Source organism: Salmo salar, chromosome 19 (genome assembly GCF_965601325.2).
Source record: "Salmo salar chromosome 19, fSalSal1, whole genome shotgun sequence".
NCBI lineage: Eukaryota > Metazoa > Chordata > Actinopteri > Salmoniformes > Salmonidae > Salmo > Salmo salar.
Window position 1 is genome coordinate 66,029,466 of NC_138309.1, and position 27,453 is coordinate 66,056,918.

At 43.0% G+C, this 27,453-nt stretch overlaps 1 protein-coding gene across 5 annotated transcripts in view; it reads left to right on the forward strand.

The window, feature by feature from the left end:
• Window positions 1-27,453, forward strand: part of svild (supervillin d) — a 116,377-nt gene that overhangs the window by 69,191 nt on the left and 19,733 nt on the right. For all 5 annotated transcript variants that reach the window (XM_014158664.3, XM_014158666.3, XM_014158667.3 and 2 more), the window contains 7 exons: window positions 12,710-12,857; window positions 13,022-13,105; window positions 13,560-13,646; window positions 14,106-14,289; window positions 19,080-19,252; window positions 20,602-20,757; window positions 22,631-22,767. In XM_014158664.3, the coding sequence (XP_014014139.1) occupies window positions 12,710-12,857; window positions 13,022-13,105; window positions 13,560-13,646; window positions 14,106-14,289; window positions 19,080-19,252; window positions 20,602-20,757; window positions 22,631-22,767 (969 nt within the window). The remainder of the gene's footprint in view (window positions 1-12,709; window positions 12,858-13,021; window positions 13,106-13,559; window positions 13,647-14,105; window positions 14,290-19,079; window positions 19,253-20,601; window positions 20,758-22,630; window positions 22,768-27,453) is intronic.

A 27,453-nucleotide genomic window follows, 5' to 3' on the forward strand; every position in this document is an offset into this window, starting at 1 on the left:
TGGGGAGGAGATGTGATGTGGGGAGGGAGATTTGGGAGTGGTTGGGCGACGAGGCCAAATCCAGGGCCTAGCCATGCAGCCTCCCAGAGAAAGACGCACTCGTAAAAATAAAATACCACGCAGAACAGGGTGCTTCCTGTGGCTCTCCTCCCGTGAGCTGGTCTACTTCCTGTTACTCCCTTTATTTGTCTTTCTCATGTTCTCTTTCTGTCCTACACGTACATACATACCCTCTCCCTGTCTCTCACTAATAGAAATAAGAAATTAAAGTTCTCGCTGTACTTTTCTGTGCTACACACGCACTCTCTCTTGCTCTCTCACACACACAGAAATATAAGTGTAATTTCCTGCTCATATAAAATATACAGAAACACATGCTTAGTCTCTCCTTCCTCTCTCATTCATACACTCTTTTTCCATCCCTTTCACTCACACCAAACTCCCTTACCTAATCTATCTCTGTCTCTACCTCACTCTACGTATCATGTGCCCGCTCTCTCCTTTTTGTTTTCCAACTCCTGAATGCATCATCATGTTACTCATTATATAACTTTTGTGGCACACATTTGTGGAACTCTTCACAAATCGCCAGAACATTTCAATAGGAAATTATTCATATGGATGGAACATCTTTCTAGGCTTTATTCATATGGATGGAACATCTTTCTAGGCTTCAACGTGAGACAAACCTCGAGGGGTTTACTGGTTATGGTGAAGCTTCCATCCGAGAGTAGCTGCCATCTTCCCTATAAATTCACTCTTAGCCTGAAAATCCCATCTCAAGTGTTCACCGAGAGCCAAAGCATTCTCAACACAAATCCCAGAAACATTCAATTGGGCTCCAGAAATGATGTAATCTTCCTTTATACAGACTGTCCCTTTACTATTTTTATTTCAACTTTATTTAACCATGTAGTTCCATTGAGGTCAGAAGACCTATTTCCCAAGGGAGACCGGACTATTTATTCAATTTATGTCTGTAATTTGTGGATAAATCCACAGTTAACCTAAAAAGTGCATCGGAGGCATTCACAGACCGCTCAGAAACGTCCCAGGAAAAAAGTATGCAGAGCTTCCAAATATGCCTGTGGATTTCTTCCTTTAATCCTTCTGAGGTCATTACTGATGAATTGGACTGGAACCCATCATGCTGCAGCTGTCTGCATTGCAGAGAGAGAGGGAGCAGAAGTTTATAAGGAGGCTAGCTCCCACCAGAGCCAAGGTTTGGAATGTGAATGGCGACCATGTTGACACCACAAGTAAGTGGTAAGCATGCCAATTAGAATTTGGTGCCAACATGGAGGATAGTTTGACTAATTGTGTGTTTATGGCTCTGGTTTGGTGGTGCCCCTGATATGGGAATGTGGAGGTCTGGAGGGTGCCAGTGTTTCCCCTACTATAGTTTAGCCATTGCCCTCCGCCTGAAAGAGTTTGGCTTCCATTGGTATGAATTGATCATTTTGATACCAAATTTGACCCTGAATGCATGAAAACTGTCAATTGAAATAAATAAAAACAAAACTATTGAGTGGGGGTGAGGTGCAACAGAGCTAGGAGGGGGGAGGGGGGAAATTAAGTCTATTCAATCAATAAAGTTGATTCAAAACAATGAAACACTTCACCAGCACACATGTTGTGCCCCTCATCATCTTGGGTGAATATAATGGTGAAAATCATAGTTCCAGATGCTATATATTTTTTTTTACTCTAGGTAGCACCTTTTAGTTTTCCAGGCACACGTTTAGGAAAAACAGCAACTCTCCTCTGAGTCGCTGTGGAACCGAGCCGGAACAGATGTTGTTGTTCTTTCGCTGTCGTCAGGAGAATGGGGCATGGAACATACACCGCCGCCACCTTCTCTCACAAAGCTACAGATGTTTCCTGCTAGCGCAACATTTTCCACTCTGGTGTCACTTTAGATTTTTTTTTTAAATGCTACGTGAAAAAAACATTTGTTGGAGTGTGTGTATGCGTGACACTGATTTTGTATGTGGCTGTCACTTATTACTGCACTCTACATGCAAAGTTCTACTGTCCTTCAGTGGAGTAATCTTTTGTAGCGAAAATGCTAGTTCTCATCTTGAATTCCAATGTGACTTGCTGGGTTCATACTTGACCAGAGCATTGAAATATTCAGTGTTCCGAAATACTTTTGTGTAGATAAGATGGGTACTCCAGCCTTGTTATGTTTCCCTCTGCCTGAAATAATTTGACCTAAATTGGTTACATTGGAATGTTATGTTAAAGTGGAACTCGATGATTTTATGGAGGATTTGCGGTGCCCCGCCTGGAAAATAATTTAGCTAGGAGAAACACTGGCTAATACATTTATCCTTTTTTTACATCAACAAAGACCACAAAACCTATGAAATTCATTCTCGCCTCCCCCAACCTGCTGTAAACCTGTACAAGTTTCCCCTCTCACCAGTAACTGGAGGTCTGCCTGACATCTGTCGACTAGGCTATAACGTTAGACGGATTGGTTGTTTAGCAACCAAACCGACGCGTGCACAACTATGGGGCAAAACAGATGGGGTTGGCTTAGATTGTTGATAACATGTAAACTATATTTTGTCTCCAATTTTTATTGAAAACATAAATACATTTGCACATTGAGCACTTGTCTCTCAAATACATCGTTACAGTTGTTGGTTACCTAGCTAGCAAGCAAATTGTAGCCGTATTAGCATAGACATGGAATCAAGAACAAGATCAAACAAATCGAAACAACCCACTTTCTATTCCCCAAATGGCAGTTTCTTGTCATTGTTGCTAGCTGGCCATCCAGAATCATAACACACAGCTTCTGCCCCTTTGAAGCGAGTGCATCGTTTTCGTGACGTTGTCAGGTAACCCATCTATAACATTCTTAGAGTGAAAAACATAAATGTAATGACATTTTAGTACTCACAGGCGGCCTCCAGTACCATAACAATGAGCTCACCACAGCGATGTGTGCAACCCCACTCCTACCTGTCTGGGCTTGGGATTGGTTGGACGTTTGTTCCTCCGAATCAAAACTAGGAGAAACAGTCTTGTCTGTGGAGATGAAAGACGAGAGCCATATGCTAGGCCTGCGAAGGGAAAGGGTCGAGTCTGTCTTGGAGAACCTGGGTAACCATTTACTTAAAGCCTACAGGTATCATGCATTATTATGCCGTTATAATGCATTGTAGTGCTGTCATGAGCATGCACGACCCTCTTATCTCATACTGATCCTGACTAAATAAAACACATTTTGAGTCTGTTGAAATGCTGATACATAGGGACTTCGAATATTATGAGTCTTATTATGATATTTTATAAAGACATGCATACATACTCTAACAAGTTTATTAAGCATTATACCTGCAGGCTTACTAAAGTGTTACCAAAGCCTACAGGCCTCAATCTCAAATGGGAAGAGTGGGCACCATCTAATTATGTATCCCCCTCTTCTCACTGAATAGGTCCACCTTTTCGCCTCCCTCTCTCCTTTCCCCTCGCTCTTCCCGCATTCCCTCATAGGTTGGGAATGACTCCTGTTGCTTCTCTGCACGGTCTCAAAACCCAATTTCCTCCTAGTCCAGCTGTGGTCTCGCCGGATATTAAGGATGCCCCCCTCACACCCCCCACCCTCTTCTCTCCTCTCTTCCTCCCCTGCTTCCACCTCAAGATCCTTTCCTCATCTCTGTATGATACCCTTCCTATTCTGTCAACCGTACACACTGACAAGTCAGTAGTAATCAGGTGAGTTACTAGGAGTGTGTGGGTACGTGCTTGTGTTTGCGTGTGTGTGTGTTCACCTAGTGTGTGTGCAGGCTTGTATGTACAGTACCAGTCAAAAGTTTGGACACACTTACTCATTCTAGGGTTTTTCTTTATTTTTATAGTTTTCTACATTGTAGAATAATAGTGAAGACATCAAAACTATGAAATAACACATATGGAATCATGTAGTAAGCAAAAAAACTAATCAGAATATGTTTGAGATTCTTCAAAGTAGCCACCCTTTGCCTTGATGACAGCTTTGCACAGTCTTGGCATTCTCTCAACCAGCTTCATGAGGTAGTCAACGGTAATGCATTTCAATTAACAGGTATGCCTTGTTAAAAGTTAATTTGTGTAATTTATTTCTTCAATGCGTTTGAGCCAATCGGTTGTTGTGACAAGGTAGGGTTGGTATACAGACGATAGCCCTAGTTGACATGGTCAGTCAATCTGGAAAATCTCAAGAACTTTGAAAGTTTCTTCAAGTGCAGTTGCAAAAACCATCAAGCGCTAAACTACTATTATTTTTCACTGTCTTTTTACGGTTGTTTTTATTTCTTTACTTACCTGTTGTTCACCTAATACCTTTTTTGCACTATTAGTTAGAGCCTGTAAGTAAGCATTTCACTGTAAGGTTTACACCTGTTGTATTCGGTGCACGTGATAAATAAACTTTGATTTGATGAAACTGGCTCTCATGAGGACCGCCATAGGAAAGGAAGACCCATAGTTACTTCTGCTGCAGAGGATAACGTTCATTGGAGTTACCAGCCTTAGAAATTGCTGCCCAAATAAATGCTTCACATAGCTCAAGTAACAAACGCGTCTCGACATCAAGTGTTCAGAGGAGACTCAGGCCTTCATGGTCGAATTGCTGCAAAGAAACCACTACTAAAGGACACCAATAATAAGAAGAGACTTGCTTAGGCCAAGAAACACGAGCAATGGACATTAGACTGGTGGATATCTATTGTTTGGTCTGATGAGACCAAATTTGAGATTTTTTGGTTCCAACCGCCGTGTCTTTGTGAGACACAGAGTAGGTGAACGGATGATCTCCGCATGTGTGGTTCCCACCGTGAAGCATGAAGGTGGGGGTGGTGTGGGGGTGCTTTGCTGGTGACACTGTCAGTGATGTATTAAGAATTCAAGTGGCACTTAACCAGCATGGCTACCACAGCATTCTGCAGCGATACGCCATCCCATCTGGTTTGCGCTTAGTGGGACTATCATTTGATTTTCAACAGTACAATGACCCAACACACCTCCAGGCTGTGTAAGGGCTATTTGACCAAGAAGGAGAGTGACGGAGTGCTGGTTGAGAGAATGTCACGAGTATGCAAATCTGTCATCAAGGCAAAGGGTGGCTACTTTGAAGAATCTAAAATATATTTTGATTTGTTTAATACTTTTTTTGGTTACTACGTGATTCCGTATGTGTTATTTCATAGTTTTGATGTCGTCACTATTATTTGGTGTGTGTGTGTGTGTGTCTGTGTGTAGGGTTGGATAATATGGCCAAAATAACATTTCACAAGATTTGTTTAACTTTTGAAGGTATGTTGACAGTAAGTCTTTGAATTATACAATTTCTAGGGTGGCAACACATACATTATACGTGATTTCAATGGGTATTTCTCCATTCTGATTTGTTTTAATACCGTTCAATCCAACTTCAACCCCAAACATTTTATCATTTTCATCAATTTCCTACGCTTTTGTTATAATTTCCTCAGTGCCACTTAGAGCTGCATGAAATGGGCAAAATATATAGGCCTAGTTTATTGGTGTACTGTTGGAATCATGGAAATAGAATGATTATTGTAGTTCAATAGTTCCAATATAGTGGGCAGCACTTTGAATACATTGTTGTTTGACATGATGACAAATTAATAAGTCAGGGAGGAATTATTGTGATAAGGTAGGAACCAAAGTGTTGGTCATCGTTTCCCAGGGGGCCCTATACGATGGTACATTCCCCTTTTATGTAGCTAACTAGCTAACATATTCATGCTTAGCCTATTTCTCTCTGATTTAGTAGATACCGTTACACAGAAATGCTGATCTAAGCCTACACCAGCACTGGTTTCAGGCTGTATTAGCCATCTAAGTTTAATAAGCTCTAGCACCTTGGACTCAGGGAGGAACTTTGTAGCTGGGAAGGGGAAAAAGAGGGAGGAGCATTGGATAGTCGCATTAGAAGGGGTGGGAGATTAGGAAATGTTGGACAGACAGGGAGGCATGGCAGAGTCAAATAGGAATCCTGATTTAATGAAGTGGTGATTAAAGAGCTCAGCCATGTGCTCCTTGTCAGTAACAACCACATCAACATTAAGGGACATGGGCAGCTGTGAGGAGGAGGGTTTATTCTCCAGGTCTTTAACCGTTTTCCAGAACCTCTTGGGTTTAGACCCACAGAGGGAGAACTGCTCCTTAAAGTAACTAACTTTGGCCTTCCAGATAGCCTGAGTGCACATATTTTTAATTTGCCTGAACGAGAGCCAGTCAGCCTGAGTATGCTTGTGCCGAGCGATTTGCCAAATGGAATTCTTGAAGTGGAGTAACTCTGCCAGATCACGGTTTAACCAGGGGCTGAACCTGTTTTTAATTCTCATTTTCTTTATGGGTGCGTATTTGTTAACGATACCTCTGAAAATATCAAAAAAGAAGGTCCAATTGTCTTTGACAGAGGGGATTAAGCTGATTCTATACCAATTTACAGAGGCCAGGTCATGAAGGCTGGCTTGCTCATTAAAGTTTTTTAGCAGGTGTCTATGACAAATCAGGACAGGTCGTTTCACTGAGCTGCTATTACAAGCACCAGCTGTCAAACAGTGATCACTAAGGTCATTACAGAAACACCAGACTGATACCGATCAGGATTATTTGTAAGGATAACATCAAGGAGAGTAGCCTTTTCTGGGTGTTTGGAGTCATACCTTGTGGGATTGATAATAATCTGAGAAAGATTTAGTGAGTCCATTGCTTTAGGACTTGGTCAGGTGGTTTAAGCATGTCCCAGTTTAGGTCACCTAGCAGGACAAATTCAGACTTAGTGTAAAGGACCAGGAGAGCATTTAGGGCAGGTAGGGTACAGGCCGGTGCTGATGGTGGCCGATAACACCCAGCAAGAGTCAACAAAGAGTTATTTGAAAGTTTAATGCGTAAAACCAGCAAATCAAATTGTTTGGGGACAGACTCGGTGGAGACAACCGAGCACAGAAGGTGTTCCTTGGTAAAGATTGCCACTCCACCACCTTTGGAAGATCTGTCTTGCCGAAAAATGTTATAAGCAGAAAGGTTAACATCAGTGTTCAAAAACTCTTATTTAACCACGTCTCAGTAATGACCAACAAATCAGGATTGGAACTGTGAACCCACACTTTCTATTGATTCGTTTTAGGTAATAGCTTCAAGTGTTAACGTGCAGATAACCCAGGCATTTATGAGCGCAGAGATCAGTGAAGCAGATATCAGGGCACAAATCGGAGGTTATCAGGTCGGGGGATTGTGGAAGCCAGGTCATCTTGTGGAGGCCAGGTCATCTGATGCAGCTTTCCATCACTCTCCTTCTTTGTAAAATAGCCCTTACACCTCCAGGCTGTGTGTTGGGTCATTGTCCTGTTGAAAAACGAATTATAGTCCCACTAAGCCCAAATCAGATGAGATGCGTATCGCTGCAGAATGCTGTGGTAGCCATGCTGGTTAAGTGTGCGTTGAATTCTAAATAAATCACAGACACTGTCACCAGCAAAGCACCCCCACACCATAACACCACCTCCTCCATGCTTTACAGTGGGAAATACACATGTGGAGATCATCCGCTCACCCACACCGCATCATGTCACAAAGACATGGCAGTTGGAACCCAAAATCTCCAATTTAGAATCCTGACCAAAGAACAAATTTCCACCGGTCTAATGTCCATTGCATGTGTTTCTTGGCTCAAGAAAGTCTCTTCTTCTTATTGGTGTCCTTTAGTAGTGGTTTCTTTGCAGCAATTCGATCATGAAGGCCTGATTCACGCAGTCTCCTCTGAACAGTTGATGTTGAGATGTCTGTTACTTGAACTCTGAAACATTTATTTGAGCTGCAATTTCTGAGGCTGGTAACTCTAATGAACTTATCCTCTGCAGCAGAGGTAACTCTGGGTCTTCCTTTCCTGTGGCTGTCCTTATGAGAGCCAGTTTCATCATAGCGCTTGATGGTTTTTGCGACTGCACTTGAAGAAACATTCAGCGTTTTTCCAGTGTTGACTGACCTTCATGTCTTAAAGTAATGATGGACTGTTATTTCTCTTTGCTTATTTGAGCTGTTCTTGCCATAATATGGACTTGTTCTTTTACCAAATAGGGCTGTCTTCTGTATACCCTCCCTACCTTGTCACCACACAACTGATTGGCTCAAATGCATTAAGAAGGAAAATTCCACAAATGCTCACCTGTTAATTGCATTCCAGGTGACTACCTCATGATGCTGGTTGAGAGAATGCCAAGAGTGTGCAAAGCTGTCATCAAGGCAAAGGGTGGCTACTTTGAATAATCTCAAATTGAAAATATATTCTGATTTGTTTAACACTTATTTAGTTACTACATGATTCCAAATGTCATAGTTGATTCATTCAATTTTATTCTACAATGTAGAAAATAATACAAATAAAGAAAAAACGTGTGTGTCTCAGCAAAAAAAGATACGTCAACTGTGTTTAGTTTAAGCAAACTTATGTGTAAATATTTGTATGAACATAACAAGATTCAACAACTGAGACATAAACTGAACAAGTTCCACAGACATGTGACTAACAGAAAGGAAATAATGGGTCCCTGAACAAGGGGGGGTCAAGTAACAGTCATTATCTGGTGTAGCCATCAGCTGCATTAAGTACTGCAGTGCATCTCCTTGTCGTGGACTGCACCAGATTTGCCCGTTCTTGCTGTGAGATGTTACCCCACTCTTCCACCAAGGCACCTGCAAGTTCCCGGACATTTCTGGGGGGAATGGCCCTAGTCCTCACCCGCCGATCCAACAGGTCCCAGATGTGCTCAATGGGATTGAGATCCGGGCTCTTCGCTGGTCATGGCAGAACACTGACATTCCGGTCTTGCAGGAAATCACGCACAGAACGAGCAGTATGGCTGGTGGCATTGTCATGCTGGAGGGTCATGTCAGGATGAGCCTGCAGGAAGTGTACTGCATAAGGGAGGATGTCTTCCCTGTAATGCAGAGCGTTGACATTTGCCTGCAATGACAACAAGCTCAGTCCGATGATGCTGTGACACACCGCCCCAGACCATGACGGACCCTCCACCTCCAAAACGATCCCGCCCCAGGGTACAGGCCTTGGTATAACGCTCATTTCTTCGACGATAAACGCGAATCCGACCATCACCCCTGGTGAGACAAAACCGCAACTCGTCAGTGAAGAGCACTTTTTGCAAGTCCGGTCTGGTCCAGCGACGGTGGGTTTGTGCCCATAAGCGACGTTGTTGGCGGTGATGTCTGGTGAGGACCTGCCTTACAACAGGCCTACAAGCCCTCAGTCCAGCCTCTCTCAGCCTATTGCGGACAGTCTGAGCACTGATGGAGGGATTGTGCATTCCTGGAGTAACTCGGTCAGTTGTTGTTGCCATCCTGTACCTGTCCCGCATGTGTGATGTTCGGATGTACCGATCCTGTGCAGGTGTTGTTAAACGTGGTCTGCCACTGCGAGGATGATCAGCTGTCCGTCCTTTCTCCCTGTAGCGCTGTCTTAGGAGTCTCACAGTACGGACATTGCAATTTATTGCCCTGGCCACATCTGCAGTCCTCATGCCTCCTTGCAGCATGCCTAAGGTATGTTCACACAGATGAGCAGGGACCCTGGGCATCTTTCTTTTGGTGTTTTTCAGAGTCAGTAATAAGGCCTTTTTCGTATCCTATATTTTCATAACTGTGACCTTAATTGCCTACCGTCTGTAAGCTGTTAGTGTCTTAACGACTGTTCCACAGGTGCATTAATTGTTTATGGTTCATTGAACAAGCATGGGAAACAGTGTTTAAACCCTTTATAATGAAGATCTGTGAAGTTATTTAGATTTTTACGAATTATCTTTGAAAGACAGGGTCCTGAAAAAGGGACGTTTCCTTTTTTGCTGAGTTTATATTCAACAGGACTGATTCCAATACAGTTTGTAGATTACTACATTGACACAGACTGTACCGTACTTTGGCGTGTCAGCTTGAAGGTCGCTGAATTCCTCCTCGGTCAGCGCAGTAACGACAGTGCCTCGGGTGGTGGGCGACACAGGCTAACAAACACAGAGTTTGTTATATTCAGTTGAAGACGGAAGATTACATACACCTTAGCCAAATGCATTTAAACTCAGTTTTTCACAATTCCTGACATTTAAAAACAGTAAAAATTCCCTGTCTTAGGTCAGTTAGGATCACCACTTTATTTTAAGAATGTGAAATGTCAGAATAATAGTAGACAGTGTGATTTATTTCAGATTTTATTTCCTTCATCACATTCCCAGTGGGTCAGAAGTTTACATGCACTCAATTAGTATTTGGTATCATTGCCTTTTAAATTGTTCAACTTGGGTCAAACGTTTCGGGTAGCCTTCCACAATAAGTTGGGTGAATTTTCCTGACAGAGTTGGTGTAACTGAGTCAGGTTTGTAGGCCTCCTTGCTTGCACACACTTTTTCAGTTCTGCCCACACATTTTCTATAGGATTGAGGTCAGGGCTTTGTGATGGCCACTCCAATACCTTGACTTTGTTGTCCTTAGGCCATTTTGCCACAACTTTGGAAGTATGCTTGGGGTCTTTGTCCATTTGGAAGACCCATTTGCGACCAAGCTTTAACTTGCTGACTGGTGTCTTGAGATGTTGCTTCAATATATCCATATAATTTTCCTACCTCATGATGCCATCTATTTTGTGAAGTGCACCAGTCCCTCCTGCAACATGATGCTGCCACCCCTGTGCTTCACGGTTGGGATGGTGTTCTTCAGCTTGCAAGCCTCCCCATTTTTCCTCCAAAAATAGCGATGGTATGTATGGCCAAACAGTTCTATTTTTGTTTTATCAGACCAGAGGACATTTCTCCAAAAAGTACTATCTTAGTCCCCATGTGCAGTTGCAAACCGTAGTCTGGTTTGCAACTGCACATAGACTGATAGGCTATCTGTAACTGTGTGGTGCCTTGCCTAGTATTGTATTCAGGCTACCTCTATTTATGCAATCCGAAGGTACTATGCCTTCTGCTGACATTTTAAAAACATTCCAAATGACAACAAATGTGTTGTGTTATTTTCATCAAGAAATCTTTAAGATTTCATTGTGTATTTCAGACCCTGTAATATCCATGACGGTGGTTTTTCTTGTCTAACCTAATAATGGAAATTGCAATCTTTTTCAAATGTACGTTTTTGGAATCAACCAAGCCTTTCCTTCAAAATGGCTATCCATGTTTTGACCCAAGACTTTCAAATATGTTCAGGTGTGGGGATGTGATTTTATATGGAGCCTTGGGGCCTGAAACCCAATCTCTTTTATTTCTCCATATAACACTTATATTCATATAGACATTTTAGCTGTCAGCTAAAGCTGAACAGTTTTAGTCATTCTGTTCATATTTCTATTTCTCGTAATTCAGTTCCTTTTTTGACTAATTCAATGTCTATGTATCTTGGTATATTTCTATGTAATATCAACTTTCTCAATAATCTAGATAGGTAGATTGGGACCAATGCATTACCTAACTCTAGTTTTCTGGACACATTGAGTTTGTACTGGACTAAACAACATGCTCAAATGGGAAATCTCCATTGAAAATGCTTTTTAGTCCAGGATTAGGCTTAATCTGTGTCTGGGATGCCGGCCCTGTGTGTTTAGGTTTGGTCTCTATTGTTGAATGTATCAGTGAGTCAGCAGGCTTAGTTGCTTCCTAGTTTTCAGCTGAACAAAAACTAATGCAGACTTTGAAAGGCCAGGTGGTTCTAGGAGTCCTTTTGATCTACTGTATGTATGTTTAACATGTGATTCCATTTTCCGCGTGGCGCTAGGCAACATTCCCTCGACATTCATTCAATCATTGTAGCCTGTTTTACGTTTCACAATTTTCACAATTAGTGTTTTAACTTTCGCCAGAGTAAATTAGCGAGATTAAATAATATCACATTGTTATTTTCTAATGAGTTGATAACAATTTCCATTTTGAAACCATGCAGTCTCCCGAAAGGGGTTTTGTTATTGTGTCTCACAGCTCACACACACACCATTGTACTGTACTCAACCATTGGAAATCAAGCCAAGGCCATAAAATGCATCACGGATATTTAATATCATGAATTACTGTGCAACAGCTCGTGGGACTTGTGCCTGGTAAATTCCACAATAATTCATTTTAATGATGGAATTTAGGTGCAGAAACAGCAATGGCAATGAAGCAAAATTCATGAGTATACATTTGTTTTGCTACTGAGGGGGGAAGTGGGGTTCTCTGTTGGTAGTGTAGCTCATAAGTTTCCTGAAGACCAATGTAGTTTGGGAAATGTTCCAATATGTGTTTGTGCTCTGTGTGTCTGTCTCTCTCTTGCCCTCTGCATCGCTCTCCCAGACTCTTTGTCTCCAACATTCAGCTGTAGAAGTAGCCCAATATTCTAGGCACGATGTCAACACATGCATTTGTAAAGGACGTCACGCTGCTTGCTTAGCGAGTGCCACTTCCTCCCGATTTGGCCAATACCTGTCGCGAACTCGGGACCTCTGCCTTGCCAGCACACGTGACCGCCTTCCTGAATCATCTTACCAGTCTGCGCCATGCGAAAGCTAGCTATTTGCTGGCTCAAGTCGGGACACTTCAGACTGAGGATTAAGTTTCGCACATCCCCATGTGCTACACATTCATTTGCCTATTTCTAACCTGTCTCCCCCTCTCCATCCCTTTCTCCTTCCTCTCCCTTCCCCCATCAGAAGTCCAGTGCGGACGTGGAGACCAAGATGTCCCTGGCGGACAGGATGAAGATCCTGCAGGAGAAGGAGGAGGCATGGAAGAGCAGGGGGCGGGGCGCCGCCAACGACTCCACCCAGTTCACCGTGGCCGGGCGCATGGCCAAGAGAGGTCTGCGTCAGACACCCCCTTTTTATCACACCTATCGTTCCACACATGCATGCTGTTTTTATATGGGCTAATCCTATTGTATGTGGAGTGGGCTTAGAAAATGCAGCTTGGAAATACTAAGTCCACTTTGATGTCAGTATGACCCCAGTGTTCTTTCCCATCAGGTCTTGTGTCCGAGACTAGTAGAGAGGAGTCTCCCATTTCCCACATTAAGAAGTCCAGCGCCACGCCAGTCAAGCCACATGAAGGTGTATACTATGTTCTCCTTTTGATGATTAGATAGACTGTCTAATCAGACTAGTAGTCTAAACATTTTTACATTTTCATTCAGATTTTTTGGGGGCACTTAAGGGATAGTGTAACATTTTGGCAATTAAGCCCTTTTTCTACCTACCCAGAGTCCGATGAACTCATATTAGTTTCTTGAGCCTATGCTATCTAGCGTTAGCGGAATGACTGGAAGTCTACTAGAAGCATAGCATGCTTAAGGGCTTAATTGCCAAATTCTTGCACTATCCCTTTAAGCCTCTGCTTGCTATTTGGGGATTAGGTCCATAGTTAGTTGCCCCATGACATGTATTTGTAAAAAGCGCTATACAAGTGCCATTTTCCTAGACTTCTAAACTTAGGAAACTAACCATACATCAAGTGACCTGTTGTCAAAATGGCCGCCTGTATGTTGTCGTCTCTTTTGCTGAGAAGAAATCTCCACTCCGACTGGCGTCAAGGTGGAAGGGGACAAGAGGCTGGACAAGTTAGAGTCCTTCCTGGACAAGCTCCACAGTAAAGGTAAATCCCACACACTGACACTAGTAGGTTTCACCATGGCCACACTTTTTGTTATGACACCTTTTAAAAATAAAGCCACTATCAGGTTTCTCCGTAGGCACACTTTTTGTCATGACACCCGTTGTGCCATAAAGCTTGAAAATTGACAGACAACACACAATTGCCAATAAATAAGAACGTTTCTCTCTCCAATTGCCTTCTGTCTGAATCTTCCTCACACTGAGTTACAGAAAGTAACTGAAATTGCTTGTTGAGTTTCTCGACGTTCAAACTTCTCTGACACATTGGCTTGCGGGGCTATAGCGCGATAATGGGTAAACTGCTAATGAATCCATAATGAGTCATACACAGAAAACTAGACAGTGGTGGCCTTTTGATCTTCAGTAGTAAGAGTTCAGTCAAACTGGTTGAATCCTGAAAGTTCTCATTTCCTACTTCCTGCTTTCTGTTTCTTGGCAGGGCTGGGGCACAGCCGGACTTCCACCATTGAGGTGACTGCCGAGACGGAGAAGGAGGTCATGACTCTGGATGATGAGGAGACGTTTGGCCGGTTTTACAAGCCTGTGTCGCCCACCACCCGAGGCACTGTCGTTACTGCGCTGACCGAGGAGGAATTCAGCGACCTTCAAGCTGACACGCCAAAGTACGGTACAGTCTGTGTCAATGTAGTAATCTAAAAACTGTATTGGAATCAGTCCTGTTGAATATAAACTCAGCAAAAAAGGAAACGTCCCTTTTTCAGGACCCTGTCTTTCAAAGATAATTCATAAAAATCCAAATAACTAAACAGATCTTCATTGTAAAGGGTTTAAACACTGTTTCCCATGCTTGTTCAATGAACCATAAACAATTAATGCACCTGTGGAACAGTCGTTAAGACACTAACAGCTTACAGACGGTAGGCAATTAAGGTCACAGTTATGAAAATATAGGATACGAAAAAGGCCTTATTACTGACTCTGAAAAACACCAAAAGAAAGATGCCCAGGGTCCCTGCTCATCTGTGTGAACATACCTTAGGCATGCTGCAAGGAGGCATGAGGACTGCAGATGTGGCCAGGGCAATAAATTGCAATGTCCGTACTGTGAGACGCCTAAGACAGTGCTACAGGACGGACAGCTGATTGTCCTCGCAGTGGCAGACCACGTGTAACAACACCTGCACAGGATCGATACATCTGAAATTCACACCTGCGGGACAGGTACAGGATTGCAACAACAACTGCCCGAGTTACACCAGGAAAGCACAATCCCTCCATCAGTGCTCAGACTGTCCGCAATAGGCTGAGAAAGGCTGGACTGAGGGCTTGTAGGCCTGTTGTATGGCAGTTCCTCACCAGACATCACCGGCAACAATGTCGCCCATGGGCACAAACCCACCGTCGCTGGACCACACAGGACTGGCAAAAAGTGCCCTTCACTGACGAGTTGCGGTTTTGTCTCACCAGGGGTGATGGTCGGATTCGTGTTTATCGTCGAAGGAATGAGCGTTATACCGAGGCCTGTACTCTGGAGTGGGATCGATTTGGAGGTGGAGGGTCCGTCATGGTCTGGGGTGGTGTGTCACAGCATCATCGGACTGAGCTTGTTGTCATTGCAGGCAATCTCAACGCTGTGCGTTACAGGGAAGACATCCTCCTCCCTCATGTGGTACCCTTCCTGCAGGCTCATCCTGACATGACCCTCCAGCATGACAATGCCACCAGCCATACTGCTCGTTCTGTGCGTGATTTCCTGCAAGACCGGAATGTCAGTGTTCTGCCATGGCCAGCGAAGAGCCCGGATCTCAATCCCATTGAGCACGTCTGGGACCTGTTGGATTGGAGTGTGAGGGCTAGGGCCTTTCCCCCCAGAAATGTCCGGGAACTTGCAGGTGCCTTGGTGGAAGAGTGGGGTAACATCTCACAGCGAGAACTGGCAAAACTGGCAAATCATGAGGAGGAGATGCACTGCAGTACTTAGTATCTGGTGTGGCCACCAGCTATATTGACTGTTACTTTTGATTTTGACCATTATTCCATTTCTGTTAGTTACATGTCTGTGGAACTTGTTCAGTTTGTCTCAGTTGTTGAATCTGTTATGTTCATACAAATATTTACACATGTTAAGTTTGCTTAAAATAAACGCAGTTGACAGTGAGAGGACGTTTCTTTTTTTGCTGAGTTTAGTTCTCATGGGGAGAATAAGTCAGGGAATTCCACTGGTCAATTTGATTAGTTGAGTTTGCTTATCTACTAGAGTAGTTGGTACTTGAGGTGACATTTGGAAACACTGTTTTAACATAAAAGAAAGTATAGATAGTCGTTTTTAGTTTTGTCTTTTTTTCCCCATATTCATTTAGGCAAATTGCTCTTCTTTATTTATTCCTACAGTACGAGCATGACTATACAGAACCTTCCATACCAATGTACTTCATGAGATGTACTGTACCAGTTAACTTGATCATTGTGGGGGTGATAGGCATTGATTGAAGCTCAATGTTAAATAAAAAAATCCCCACCATCATATCTAAGCCAATATGACACCAATCTTGATAAAAATTCGTAAATCATCTTGATTGGATGTACACAACACGCTCCCCGCAACTCCTTCCAGCCGTTACCGAGAACCACATACTGGGTTGTTAGCAATTGATTTAAAACTATTTATTGCGCCTACCTAGCTCAAATTCTAGACGTCGGATTAAAACGAGACTATAGCGTCCATAAAGTTACTTGGATTTACTAAATTTGTAGGTGCAACAGTTTTTATAAAATATATAATTTATCACTCTCACATGCTCATAAGAAACAACAATGTGCTACCCTTTTGTAGCATTTATAGACAATGCTAACATATTTTGAAATCAGTGGAATTCAAGTATGATAGCTAAGGAGATGGCGAAAACACCCGGACAACCATGGCATCCAACAGGAGACGCCTCCAACCATGAATGATGTATGCGGGTAAGATAGTCTAGCTAGCTACATTTTCGGATATTACATGTTTCTAATTTTAACAGAAAGAGCCATATGCTTGGCTAGCTATAGCCTAATGTTAGCTAGCTAACATTGAACCTGGTTCGTTAGCTACCTGCAGATTCATGCAGGGTAGTAACGTCATGAGTTGCTACATGTCTTATCAAAAGACTCCACTATGCAAGTAACCATTTCGGGTGTGTTCCTAAATTCAGCCTGGCCATCTATTCCGATTTCAGAGCATTCTTGAGTGTGCCAGAGAGCGCAGAATAACTGATTCATTTACAAACACTTAACACCCGTTGAATATGTCAGTAAACTCATCGGTCAGAGCGTCCGGTGGATGCTCTGAATTTGGAACGGACAATCTGACAGCACACTCTGGATAACATAACAGCCTAACCAGCTCTGCTAGGGCGAGTAATGTTCAGTGAGCTGTTCTCTCTCACTTACAGTAGATGACTGGAAGTAGCTAGCAAGTTAGCTTGGGTGCTTGACTGCTGCTGTTAGTACATTCAGATCAACACTTAAAGAGATGGGTGAGGCTAAAGCTGAAGAGGGTGTGAACGATGCTGAATGGGTGTAGACAAAGAAGGGCTCTCCAGTAGTAGTAGCAAATATTCAAAGGCCATTTTCTCAAAGTGAGTTTACAAGTTTATCAACTTTCAAAGCAAAATTACTTTCCCCTTGTTCCTGAACTCTAGTGTATGATATGCCATTTTGTAGCTCTGGGTCTCTACTTTTATCCAATTTTTGCTTCAAATTTTGCTACATAAGACCGATTTTTGAGCCTGTCAGTCACATTTGTGCTCACTGATCAACAGTGTCAAGTTACTTTTCAGTGTGTTCACGTAAAATCTGAAGTCGCCAAAGTAGTGCGGGCGCTGCACAAGTGTAAAATAACATCAAAATCAGAGCATGCAAAGCTGTAAAGGCAAAGGGTGGCTACTTTGAAGATTCTAAAATATCAAATATATTTTGATTTGTTAACACTTTTTTGGTTACTACATGATTCCATATGTATTATTTCTTATTTTGGATGTCTTCACTATTATTCTACAATGTAGAAAATAGTAAAATAAAGAAAAACCCTGGAATGAGTAGGTGTTACTAAACTGTTGACTGGTACTGTACATAATCATATGAAATGCTATGAGATCAGGCTGCAGCACAGCCAGCCAGCAGCGTACAGTCAAAAGAAAAGGAAATGCTTTCTACTTGATCAATTGAGTCTGTTTTCAACAAATCAACTGTTTTAGACTATTATATTTTCACCAAGCAAGATAAATAAATGTGCAATCACTACTGAGTGTATGAACAAAATCATTTTGGAATGAATGCTTCCAGACATTTAAATAGTCTGTCAAAGTCAACGTTTTAAAAGAACAGGATTTGGAAAGTAATGGTTAGAGTTCCTGCCTGTGGATTAGAACATTGCAGGTTCGCCTCCTGGAGGAGATATTTTGACCATTCTTTCATTAAACCTCTTAGACGCAAAGTCCCCTGTTTGTTGTACAATAATTTAGCATACTCACCTTCCGGTGTAAAAAACATGGAAATTAAAAACAAAAAACAATGTTTATGTGAGAATAGGCATTGGTCTGATGCCGGAAAAAAAATGAAATTCAGAAATGTGTATTATTCTTGTGTCGCCATCTTTATTGCAAAAAGAAATACAACTACATATTATTTTGACAGAGGTAATGAACTCTCCATTAATCAGCACAGCAATTGATAAAACACGATCATGTTTGAAACAAGTGCTTCTGAGCATAATTCAATATTACACAGGTAAACTAACAGTTACAAAAATCATGAATGCAGACATGCTCTATTGATCTGAGCTACTGTGTCCAACACACCACCACCTGTTATGTTGGGCACCTACTGACCAAAAAAGGATGTTATTATGATTATTATTTTTTTTTCAATTACATGTTTTGCTAAAATTAAAGCTTAAGGAAATACAGGCATGCACCACATTACTACAAGACAAATCGGCTCAATCAAGCCTGATGGTCTTGTAAGAATAAAAGTAAAGTTTGCCTTAATTTAATTTATAAAGCATTAAAAGGTAGTGTAATGGGATAGTGTCTTACTGTGATGGGTGAAGATTCCAATACTTTACCTTGTATGTCGTACAATCACATTATTGTGGAAGCACCTCTAAAAATATGAATTAGGTTGTTTGAGAAGGTTTGAATTCTAAACAACCTGCCTACACACAGTTTGAAGTACAATACCAACATAGCTACTGTAGCAGGTCAAAGCTGTGTGCTGGAAAACCTTGGTAGAACATGGGTGGAATAGGCATTGTGTGGTGCTCATGTGAATTTCCTTTATTTTTCGGCTTCAGACCAATGCCTATTCTCACTTAGCATAGTTTTTTGTTTTTAAATTACCTTTGCATTTGTAAATGATCTCAAGGTGTACATCTTTCCTTCTAACCTCCCCCCTCTTCTGCGTATGATTCTAGGTTGACGTCGGCAGTGACGGAACACAAGCGTGCTGTGCGTCCTACTCGGAATAACCAGGGCTCACGCAACCCCCTCCGTGCCCTGGCGGCCCGCAACGACATCCGCCAGGTCTACACGGAACAGAGACTCAATATAGCTACCGTGGAAACCAAGAGGATCCAAGTGGAGAGGAGTAAGCCATCCCTATAATATGCGTTCTATGATGCAAGGTTGTTTATTTATTTTATTTTTAACTCCTTTTCTCCACAAATTTGTGATATTCAATTGGTAGTTAGTCTTGTCCCATTGCTGCAACTCCCGTACGAACTCAGGAGAGGGGAAGATCGAGAGCCATGTGTCCTCTGAAAAACGACCCTGCTTGGCACACTGCTCACTTAACCCGGAAGCCAGCCGCATCAATGTGTCGGAGGAAACGCTGTACAGCTTGGAGACCGACGTTAGTATGCATGTGCCCCGGCCCGCCACAGGAGTCGCTAGAGCGCGATGGGATAAGGACATCCCGGCCGGTCAAACCCTCCCCTAACCCGGACGACACTGGGCCAATTGCGTGCCGCCTCATGGGTCTCCCGGTCGCGGCCGGATGCGCCACACCCTGGGATCGAACCAGTGACGCCTCAAGCACTGTGATGTAGTGCCTTAGACCGCTGCACAACTCAGGAGGCCCATGAAACGCTGTTTTCAAAGATAACTATCCGTTTAACAAGTTGTAAATAGATCATTTTCTAAAAGGTGAATCCAAAGGCAATCTCCAGGTGGCTAAGGAAGTGCTATTCTATTTTATTATATTCTGTCACTATACTGTTCTTGATCACTGCATTTACCTTATGCAGGAGGAAAATAATTTAATATACACCATCACAATAAATCCATTACTTATTTTAGTCCGGTCTAAAGAAACATGATCTGAAGAACAGAATGAGTTTGCCTACTATAGGCCTATGTTATCTGTCTGTGCTCCCATGACATAGGCTGTAGGCTTGTTCATTTAGCTGACCTGATTGATTATAAGTCCCCTGCCATTTATTTAGTTTTATCAGATTTTATAGTAAGAAGAATATAATTGAACTTAGCTGAATAAAATATACTTAACAAAAATATAAACGCAACGTGCAACAATTTCATTTTTTTTACTGAGTTACAGTTCATAGAAGGGAAAACAGACAATTGAAATTAATGTATGAGGACCTAATCTATTGATTTCACATGACTGGGCAGGGGCGCAGCCAAGGGATGGGCCTGGGAGGGCAATTTTCTGACATCTTTTATTTCAGCTCAGGAAATTGGATGGAGTCAGATTCGCAGTTATAAGGGGGGGAGAGAGTTCCAGAGAGTGAGGGTGACAAAGCTGAAAGCACGATCCCCCATGGAGTCAAAGGATTAGAGGCTGCGGGTGGGGGGTGTCGATGAGTCGCTGCTAGCCTCCATTTTGGTTTGCTACCCACCCCCGTTTCAGCTCACGTCCACATTGGCCAAGTACAATAATGGCCTACTAACCTCCATTTTGTCTCTTCTCATCCACAGTGGCCAAGCATTCCAACCTGGCGGATGCAGCTCTGGCCGGCCTGGCTAGCAAGGAGAACTTCCGCAAGGTCAACCTGCGCAGCACCAAGTCCACTGAGGTGGTGACCAACAACAGCACTCTGCCCTTCAACAAGCTCATGCTCATCCGCATCAAAGGTCAGTCAGAGGGCAAAGGTCACGAGGTCAGGAACGCCCTTTTTCTGTTCAGAAATTGCACCATATTCTCTATATAGTGCACTACGTTTTATTTACAATGATTCTTCATTGTAAATACAATTGACACATTTTTTTCATTACCAGTACTCTTGAACAATACAACAGTGGCACAGATTTCAAACTTTGCTTCACCCATCCACTTCATCTCCAAGGAGTGTACAGTAGCATCTATTTTTCGGAAATTCTTTCAGGGTTGTTCCTTAACCTCTTACATCTAAACGTTCCGCTAGCAGAACACCTGCTCCAATATCCAATGATAGGCGTGGCGCGAATTACAAATTCCTCAAAAATACAAAAACTTCAATTTTTCAAACATATGACTATTTCACAGCATTTTAAAGACAAGACTCTCCTTTATCTAACCACACTGTCCGATTTCAAAAAGGCTTTACAGCGAAAGCAAAACATTAGATTATGTCAGCAGAGTACCAAGCCAGAAATAATCAGACACCCATTTTTCAAGCTAGCATATAATGTCACAAAAACCCAGAAGACAGCTAAATGCAGCACTAACCTTTGATGATCTTCATCAGATGACACACCTAGGACATTATGTTATACAATACATGCATGTTTTGTTCAATCAAGTTCCTATTTATATCAAAAAACAGCTTTTTACATTAGCATATGACGTTCAGAACTAGCATACCTCCCGCAAACTTCCGGGGAATTTGCTAACAATTTACTAAATTACTCACGATAAACGTTCACAAAAAGCATAACAATTATTTTAAGAATTATAGATACAGAACTCCTCTATGCACTCGATGTCCGATTTTAAAATAGCTTTTTGGTGAAACACATTTTGCAATATTCTAAGTACATAGCCCAGCCATCACGGGCTAGCTATTTAGACACCCGGCAAGTTCAGCACTCACCAATATCAGATTTACTATTATAAAAGTTTGATTACCTTTTGTTGTCTTCGTCAGAATGCACTCCCAGGACTGCTACTTCAATAACAAATGTTGGTTTGGTCCAAAATAATCCATCGTTATATCCGAATAGCGGCGTTTTGTTTGTGCGTCCCAGACACTATCCGAAATGTTACATTTACATTACATTACATTACATTTAAGTCATTTAGCAGAAATTTAGAAGAAATGGTAAATCAGGGTCGCGCGCATGGCGCAATTCGTGACAAAAGAAATCTAAATATTCCATTACCGTACTTCGAAGCATGTCAACCGCTGTTTAAAATCCATTTTTATGCCATTTTTCTCGTAAAAAAGCAATAATATTCCGACCGGGAATGTCCATTTAGCTAAACAGAGGAAAGAAAACAAAGCTTTCGGTCGACGCGGGCACGAGCCTGAGTCTCACAGTACTGTAACCAGCCACTACCCAAACGCGCTACTTTGTTTCAGCCAGAGCCTGCAAAGCCACGATTCAGCGTTTTGCCGCCTTCTGAGAGCCTATGGCAGCCGTAGGAAGTGTCACGGGACAGCTAAGATCCTCACTCTTCAATAAACAGAGACCAGAAGAACGACACCTTGTCAGACAGGCCACTTCCTGCATGAAATCTTCTCAGGTTTTTGCCTGCCATATGAGTTCTGTTATACTCACAGACACCATTCAAACAGTTTTAGAAACTTTAGGGTGTTTTCTATCCAAAGCCAATAATTATATGCATATTCTAGTTACTGGGCAGGAGTAGTAACCAGATTAAATCGGGTACGTTTTTTATCCAGCCGTGAAAATACTGCCCCCTAGCCATAACAGGTTAACTAAACTTCCATAAGCAGAGGAATGACTGGTTGGAGTAAGTGAGTGTCTGGTTTCTAAATGGGGTCTGTCTGGGTGTGGTCTGCAGGTCGGAGGCACGTGCAGGTGCGTCTGGTGGAGCCCGCTGCCCATTCCCTGAACAGCGGCGACTGCTTCCTGCTCATCACCCCCAAACACTGCTTCATGTGGAGCGGAGAGTTTGCCAACGTCATCGAGAAAGCCAAGGTACTAGACATGCACTATATTTACAAAAGTATGTGGACATCAGCTTCAAACTAGTGGATTCGGCTATGCCAGCCACACCCGTTGCTGACAGGTGTATAAAATCGAGCACACAGCCATGCAATCTCCATAGACAAACATTAGCAGTAGAATGGCCTTACTGAAGAGCTCAGATTCTTTCAACATGGCACCGTCATAGGATGCCACCTTTCCAACTAGTTAGTTTGTCAAATTTCTGCCCTGTTAGAACTGCCCTAGTCAACTGTAAGTGCTGAAGTGGAAACGTCTAGGAGCAACAACGGCTTAGCCGTGGAGTGGTAGGCCACACAAGCTCACACAATGGGACCGCCGGGTGCTGAAGCGTGTAGTGCATAAAAATCGTCTGTCCTCGGTTGCAACACTCACTACAGAGTTCCAAACTGCCTCTGGAAACTATGTCAGCACAAGAACTGTTTGTCGGGAGATTCATGAAATGGGTTTCCATGGCCGAGCAGACACACAAGCCTAAGATTACCATGCGTAATGCCAAGCGTCGGCTGGAGTGGTGTAAAGCTCGCCGCCATTGGACTCTGGAACAGTGGAAACGCATTCTCTGGAGTGATGAATCACTCTTCACTGTATGGCAGTCCTACGGACGAAATCTGGGTTTGGTGGATGCCAAGGAACGCTACCTGCCCGAATGCATAGGGCCAACTGTAAAGTTTGGTGGAGGAGAAATAATGGTCTGGGGCAGTTTTTCATGGTTCGAGCTAGGCCCCTTAGTTCCAGTGAAGGGTCATCTTAACGCTACAGCATACAATGACATTCTAGACAATTCTGTGCTTCCAACTTTGTGGCAACAGTTTGGGGAAGGCCCTTTCCTGTTTCAGCATGACAATGCTCCCGTGCACAAAGCAAGATCCATACAGAAATGGTTTGTCGAGATCGATGTGGAAGAACTTGCCTGGCTTGCACAGAGCCCTAACCTCAACCCCATCTAACAACTTTGAGATGAACTGGAACGCCGACTGCGAGCCAGGCCTAATCGCCCAACATACACTACCGTTCAAAAGTTTGGGGTCACTTAGAAATGTCCTTGTTTTTTAAAGAAAAGCATATTTTTTGTCCATTAAAATAACATCAAATTGATCAGAAATACAGTGTAGACATTGTTAATGTTGTAATGACTATTATAGCTGAAAACAGCTGATTTTCAATGGAATATCTACATAGGCTTCAGAGGCCCATTATCAGCAACCAACACTCCTGTGTTCCAACGGCACATTGTGTTAGTTAATTCAAGTTTATCATTTTAAAAGGCTAATTGATCATTAGAAAAACCTTTTGCAATTATGTTAGCAGCTGAAAAGTGTTGTGCTGATTAAGAAGCAATAAAACTGGCCTTTTAAACTAGTTGAGTATCTGGAGCATCAGCATTTGTGGGTTCGATTAAACCAAGTACTTTATTCTGAAACTCATCATTCTATTCTTGTTCTGAGAAATGAAGGCTATTCCATGCGAGAAATTGCCAAGAATATGAAGATCTTGTACAACGCTGTGTACTACTCCCTTCACAGAACAGCGCAAACTGGCACTTACCAGAATAGAAAGAGGAGTGGGAGGCCCCGGTGCACAACTGAGCAAAAGGATAAGTACATTAGTGTCTAGTTTGAGAAACAGACACCTCACAAGTCCTCAACTGGCAGCTTCATTAAATAGTACCCTCAAAAGGCGGAGGGCAAAGAAAAAGCCAGATCTCAGACTGGCAAATAAAAAGAAAAGATTAAGATGGGCAAACAAACACAGACACTGAACTGAGGAACTCTGCCTAGAAGGCCAGCATCCCAGAGTCGCCTTTTCACTGTTGATGTTGAGACAGGTGTTTTGCGGGTACTATTTAATGAAGCTGCCAGTTGAGGACTTGTGAGGCATCTGTTTCTCAAACTAGACAGAACCCTCTTCCTGGTAACAAAACATCTGAAGCTTCTGCACATAAATCAAAGCTGAATCAATGTCTGTAAGGACACATGATGATAATCTACATTCTACAGAACAGAGTATAACAGCGTAGTATAACAATACTGTAAGACGAAAAACATCAACTCATGAGATTTAAGGAAGATTGTGCGACTGGTCGACTTTATTTCTCATGCGGCCAAAACTCAACAGCGTGCGCCACTAGGCAAAATTCACAATTGACCGTGAGAAATGCGAAGGGAGGATGACGACAAAACTGTGCTTTAAGTAGAGGTAAAGAAACGCGTGCGCAGAACGTGATACAGCTGTTTTGCTCTGGGGAAGATTCAGTATTGTTTTTTTTTGCTCCGGGGGGGTCGTGACAGGGCCGGAATGGGGGGGTTACCTTTGGAACCGCCGCCTCTGTCTATAATTAAACACAAAAACAATGTTTTGGGTGAACATTTTGGACTGATTTATAGCCCGAAAAAGCTAGGAAATTCAAATGAGCACCATAGCCCTAACTTAACTCATGTACTTCCAAGGTTTTTCAGCACACAGCTTTGACTGTAGCTATGTTGGTCTAATGTACTTCAAACAGGATGTACTCGCCACAACATTCTCCTGGAACAGGCTACTGTTATCTGATCCTTTCAGATCTACTCAAAGGGACATGGGCTGAGCACTCTCCCATTACATTCCTTTCACCTTTCCATCCATCACTCTCAACCCTCTATTCTACATGACTATCATTCACTAACACTGTCCGATCTCTCAACATGTTCTCAAATGAACAGATGATAAGGAAGACTGTTATAGTTTATGAACTATTTGTTAAAAAAAGTATATTTAAATATATCTTCATTTTATTGTCTAAATATGATAGTAAGAAAGACCAGGCCAAAATAGTATAGTTTAAAAATATTTCTTTTGAAAATGGCAATGTATAATAAATATATTTTTAAAGAGTAAAAGCAGTTGGGCAGTTCAGTTCAGTGCTTGGCCCTCTTCCTCTGAGACTGCTGACACTCTGGCTCCAAGCTGATGTCCACGTCTATCTGGGGAGCGTAGTGTCTCACGCTCAATGTCTCCTCCACCCCCACCCATCCGTCTACCAGCTGGGTGCTGGTGAAGGTGGGGCACCAGAGCGCCTCCCACATTTGCTGGTTCAGGCTGTAGCGTGGGGGATGGACAGAGGCAGTGACCAGCATGGAGTCCACCACCGAGTGGTAGATCTGCTGGTACTCTGGGACACAGTGAGCGTGTATCATTAGGAGCTCCTCCTTAGCCTCAGACCTGCCAGTGGGGCTCCTCTCTGGTGACAAGGGGTGCTGGAGGATGGGGATGGGACGGAAGTCTGGGAGCAGTGTTTTGGACAAACGTGTTCTCCAAGGGCTCCTTGAACTTCCGCAGGTACTCCTCCTGCTCTTCCTCTTCTGATGCGAGAGCGAGAAATCAGACCCTTAACTCTATCAAATGGAAAATTTTTGAGTGGCTCTCTAACAATACAGCTGTATAATATGTTGACATGACATACCTCGGACATGAGAGAAGAGTTGTCCGATTTGGTGAAGAACGTGGCTGGGCCTGGGGATGCTCCATCTAGAGGAGCTCCCTCCCTGCATCACCTGATCATCGCCCTTGTCATTAACAGGGGCCCTCAGCCTGGTGACCATGGTCCAGGTGGAGATGTGGGAGGCTTGTTCTCCACCCTGGGCCTCACAGTGGTGGCGGCGGGGACTAGCCTGTTTCAGTCGCCGGTGTACTTTGACCTGGCAGACCAGTGGCTCAACTGTGGAGGTGACTTCACCCTCTCCACACTGCTGCTGCTCCTCAGTTGGGAGGAACTGCGGTATGGCCTGGTGGAGCCCAGTTCTGGTGTCTACAGTAGTGGGTGACGAGGACAGAGACACCATCCTGGGAGAAGGAGGATGGGGAGGAAGAGGAGCAGCTCTCTACCTTCTCACACTGCTCAGCCGAGCGGCATTTCCTGAGGGAAAGACTTGCCCCCTTCACATAGTAGTCCTTCCACCGCCCGGAGGACGCTACACTCCTCCTAAGGCAGTACCTCTCGATGATGATGATGATGATGATGATGATGATGATCCATCAAGAATCAAAATTCAGCTGAAGTCTTAGAGTTTAGGATAAATATTTAAAGAGTAATGCCATTTCACAGCTAGTTCTGCTCTGTTTCCGAGTAGAATGTCTCGAGAATGTTGGGGATGAGTTCTAGCCTAGAGCTACAGCCTAGAGTTTAAAAGTAATCATGTAAAAAGAGGCACTGATGCACATAGAAACCAAAGGTTCCATTTGGATGCATTCAGTATTACTTGGCTGCCAGCTCTAGAGTTAAGTACATCAGTAGAAGTCAAATGTTTCAACAGTTGTATGTATTTGCTCTATGGCCACCATGTGATACAATGGCAACTTTCATTCTGAGATGTGTTACTGTTCAGCTCCACACTACCCTCTCTCCTTCCCCTCTCTGCAACCATACTCACATTGATCTGTTCATCTCCCTCTGTTATAATGCTTTTCTATTTGATCAATGTGCTGTAGTTGATCCCCATCCAGAAACGGTATCTACAGTAGGTCCTAATCCCCCAGACACTTCTGTTGATCCGAAAGTAGTCCGTTTCAGTCACGTCAGGAAGTTACTCGAAATACAAATAATGAATAGAAAAAAAGTTTTACGTCGCTTGCCCGAATGAACACGACCATGGTCTAAGCTCTTTGGCCTGTCCTGTATCC